Source organism: Elephantulus edwardii, unplaced genomic scaffold (assembly GCF_000299155.1).
Source record: "Elephantulus edwardii isolate Elephantulus edwardi_28Jun2011 unplaced genomic scaffold, EleEdw1.0 scaffold00095, whole genome shotgun sequence".
Taxonomy (NCBI): Eukaryota; Metazoa; Chordata; class Mammalia; order Macroscelidea; family Macroscelididae; genus Elephantulus; species Elephantulus edwardii.
Window position 1 is genome coordinate 8173836 of NW_006399845.1, and position 4497 is coordinate 8178332.

A 4497-nucleotide genomic window follows, 5' to 3' on the forward strand; every position below is an offset into this window, starting at 1 on the left:
ATATTAAAGTATATGTGTCTTTGCACACGTATAATCTGTGTACAATGGGTATATGTAACACATATACTTACAAATGTGTGAACACACACATATACATATATGACAGAAGCTGATTTATATGAGGACATGTAGGCAGGCATACATGTCCATGGAAATGTAGTCAAGGGTCTACAGAATTGCAAATGGGTGAATCCAGATATGCTTATATATATATATATATGCATAAATTCATAACACATATGTATTATGTTTGAATGTATGTATTTGTTAATCTATATTCCTAAATCTAGACCATGAGCCTATGTTTTAAGTATATATCCTTATAATCACTACTCAGCTTTGTGACCTTGATTAAGTTCCTGGGCCTGAGTCTTGATTTTTCTAAATTATACAATAGAATAACTGCAGCTTCATGAGGAGTTTGTGAAGATTAAATGATATGGTGACAGTAAATGTTAATCAGTATTAGCTCTTCTTATCTGTATACACATGTATATTGACTATACTTGTGTATATTTACATGGTTGTAAATCAACAAAGGTATACGTTAAAATATTAACTCTAGTTATCTTTGGCTGATAGAGTTTTGTTTTGGTTGGTTTGGGGATGTTTTGTTTTTGCTGTTTTGCTTATAAATACTTTATCATTTTCCTAGTAATATTTCTTATTCAAAATAATGATTTAAAAGGAATAAAATAAAGATGGCTGTTCCCCATATACCTCAATTCTGGATATTTAAAGCTATTAGATAGTTTACAAAGTATAACAAATTTGACAATTCACCAAATTTTTTGTGTTCTAGCAGTATGTGAGCATTACCTAATAGCTCAAGAAGATGGCAGTACAAAGGAAAACCACAGCTTTGCTTGTTTGCCTTACCTAAATCACGATGAAAAGAACAATCGGAAGACACTGTGGGGTTTGTACAACATATCCACCTTGGTGATGGTGAAGTGATACCTGTTATGCCCATTTTATTAAGCAAGTGAGGAACCCAGGGCCTTCTCCAAGGTCATAACAACAACAAAAAAAAAAATTAAAAAAAAAAACTATATATGTAATCCCAAACTGTGAAGAGAGCTAAGGACTCGCCTAGCACTGCCATAATCTGGGCGTATTTATGAAAAACCAAAAAGCGAAATTCATAAGCAGTCATCTCCGGAGTGTGAGCTGAAAGAAGAAGGAAATTACAACACACAGGCTGTTGACGGCAAAACAAACCAGCAACGGGCGCAAACAATATGCTTTTTTTCTCCACATGCTTTGATCATACTGTTATTTCTAAAACATAAAATTGTACATCACCTAAGATCTTGATTCCATAAAAAAGCACGACATAATATGCAAATACCGCAATTCTGCAAGCAGATACTTAAGGTCGCAATCAGCATCAGTTACTACCTGGCTCAATTCCCACAAGTACGAAGGATTAAATTCCTCTTAAAAACCCTGCTGCAGGTCCCTCGAAATTTCCGGGGGGGGGGGGGACTGGCTATAGCCAGTAGCAAGAAAAACAAGTAGCTGTTTCCCCTGAGGCCTCAATTTACAAATCGTACCCAAGATAATACTCCAATCAACCCCTATACATTTCCTCCCCAGCTATGCTATTAAATTTCTTTAAAAAGTCATCTGCTGGCGTTTAAAGCACACATGCACGCGCCCTGCAGCCTTCCCTGTAGCTCGACATTTTGAGTCATCACCAGAGTTAATATCGCCTTTCCAAATAACAGCTAACGGCAGACTTGTCTTTTGCTTCATTTATTACGTGTGATTTAAATCGCAGGCGAAGGGGATGAGTACGGACAAACAGATCAGATTCAGAAACCCTGAGTAATCACATCTCGCTGCGGGAGCTGTCGACAGCAGAAACCGAAATTTGCATCTCTCTCCCCCAGTTTCCATTTCCTTTCTTTCCCCCTCCCCTTTCCAACGACATCGGACTACGGGGTGGGGGGTGAGGGGGAGAATGCTGCCAGGTGGAAGCCTCAAGGGTGGCAGGCCAGCCTCACAATCCCGCCCGTCCTGGGAAATGCGGAAAGCCAGGTTGGACGGAGTTCCTTCCACCCTCAGGTCCCGCCTGGAGTCGCGGACAGACAGGCTGGGCCGCGGCGGCGTCAGCTGTGAGCCCAGGACCGACCGGCCAGCCCAGGCCCAGCGCGGCCTGCCAAGCCCCGACGTCGCGTTGGCCGCAGGCCGGGCTGGCTCGGCTTGAGGTGGCCGGCGGCTCCGGAGGGCGGGAACAGGGCCCGGGGCGGGACCCGTGCTCAGCTCACCTGCTGGTACCGGCTGCCGCAGGCCGGCTCTACCGCCGCCAGCGCCGCCGCCGCCAACGCCATGGCGCAGCCGGCCGCAGGGAAGAAAGGCGAACGAGCAAGAGTGATAGCGCGAAGCGGGCGCTGTGGCTTGAGGGCCGGAGGCCAGAGGGGATGCGCCTCAGGGGTTCTCGATGGCCGCCGCGCGCCGGGGCCAGACGCTCTTCTCCGCCTACGAACGCCGCCTCTACCCCTGCTGCTGTTGCTGCCGCCGCCGCCGAGGCTCGGACACGGCCCCACGGGAGGAGGCGGGGACCACGACGACGACGACGCCGCCGCTGCGCCGCCGCCCCGCCCCCGACTCCCGCCCCGCGCCACCGCCCTCGCGCCGCCTGGCCCGGCCTCGCCCAGCGCGGGGTCGGTCCGCCGCCCCAATCTGCGCCTTGGCGTTCACAGTGTTGGATTAGATTCCACTGAAAACAAGTTACTAACAGACCACTCCCTTCATGGGGCAATACTGATAATGAGCCTGTCTTGTCAGGCCCTACGTTGGACTTCGCTTTCATTTGCTCATCAACTGCATTGACAGCCTAGTTTTAGAGGAAGTTCTTGGTGCCCAAAAAGGTTGACAATCTGATTTCGGGGCCTCAGGACCTCTGCTTTTATCTATCATGCTCATAAAGGGCAGCCAACAGTGCAGGAAAGCCTGCAGTGTGCAATCATGACCAGGAAAAGTATATGACACTCAAATTTCAGTTTGTGGGTGTGCACCTTAGAGTGAGAACTGACCCATACTTGACCCTCAGAGGCAATTAATCACTCGGGAAGAGACTTCCCATCCTTTTCCTGCCGAGCAGCTGGTGGCCTCGAACCATACAACTTCAAGATTACAGCGCAATTTCTTGCCACTAGGCCACCAAAACTTTACCAAATTTCAGTTTAATTATACATAATTTTATTGGAACACAACCACTTCCGTTTATATGGCCCGAAAATCCTAAAATATTTACTATCTGGCCCTTTCCAGACACATTTGCTGACATTAGGGCCTAAAGGGAGTTCTGGCGGTATAATGGTGAGGAATTAGGCTACCAATTCAAAGAGTCGTGGTTCAAATCCACCAAATGCTCAATGATAGAAAGAAGGAAAAAAAAAAATCTCCAATGTGAATTGTTTTGTGCTGTCACATCAGGACGACTCCTAACTGACCCTCCTCTCTGAAGACTGGCTAGAAGGTCAGCTAGGAGTCTGTTCTGACAACAACAACAAAAAAATCCTGGAGACCTCTGAGGGCTTTTAAATCTCAAAGATTCCTTTTACAGCTATGTAAAAAATAGCATTCTCCTGTTTATGCATAAGACTGGAGTCTGTGAATCCAAGGCCATGCTTTGTGAATCAAAAGCTGAGGAAGTGGCATGTAAACCCAAACTTAAGAGAGTAAGCCATTACAGTTTACAGAATGCAGTAATATATGCAAAAGTGGTGAGGGAGAAAACATGCTTAGAGAAAGACTGAAGGAGCTCAGCACAGCTGGCATAAAAAAGACTCACTTTTTTCACAGATGAGGAAATTATGCCTGGAGAGGTTAAACATTTTACCTAAGCTTGCGCATTTAAGCCCTTTAAACCAGCTTGCTAAATCATTACTAAGAAACTAAGTTGTAAAATTGTAAAGATAAGAATATTTGTCATTTATTCCTTCTGATATCACAGCTATGTATACTACAGCGAGCATTTATGGTCTGTTGCTGTTATCATACCCAGACATCTGGAATTGCTTCTACCTGCAAATCCAATGAAGAAAAAAAAATTTGATCTTAGAAGATTACTGGATTTCTGGTTTCTCCTTGATTGCCTTTCCATGTTACTTGTCTCCTGTTGGTATTAATGTGATAGTTGTTTTAACTTCTCATGTGCAAATTTAATTAACTACACACTTTAAATCCACCCTGAGGTTTTGCATATAGAAGCAAATTATAATCAGTACAAATGCTAGATATTAATTTTCCCTCATCTTGAATTCTCTCTCAATATCCAGATTCCTACATATGTGTTCCTGCTTTCAAGTGGCTAACCTTACACATTCAAGTTAGGACAGTGAACAATCCCAGCAATGTGCCAAGTTGAGAGGCCTCCAAGTGGAACATTTAAGTCTCATAAGACAAGAGAAGGGAATAAAAGGTATCCAAATAGGCAACGAGGAGGTAAAATTATCCCTCTATGCTGATGACATGATAGTATACTTA

The 4497-nt window shown here is 44.5% G+C and overlaps 1 protein-coding gene across 1 annotated transcript in view; it reads right to left on the reverse strand.

The window, feature by feature from the left end:
- The window catches only part of NDFIP1 (Nedd4 family interacting protein 1), a 95223-nt gene extending 92743 nt beyond the window's left edge, over window positions 1–2480 (reverse strand). Inside the window, exon 1 of the mRNA XM_006891121.1 lies at window positions 2274–2480. Within this exon, the coding sequence (XP_006891183.1) occupies window positions 2274–2336 (63 nt within the window). The 5' untranslated portion in view covers window positions 2337–2480. The remainder of the gene's footprint in view (window positions 1–2273) is intronic.
- Window positions 2481–4497: the final 2017 nt, after the last annotated feature.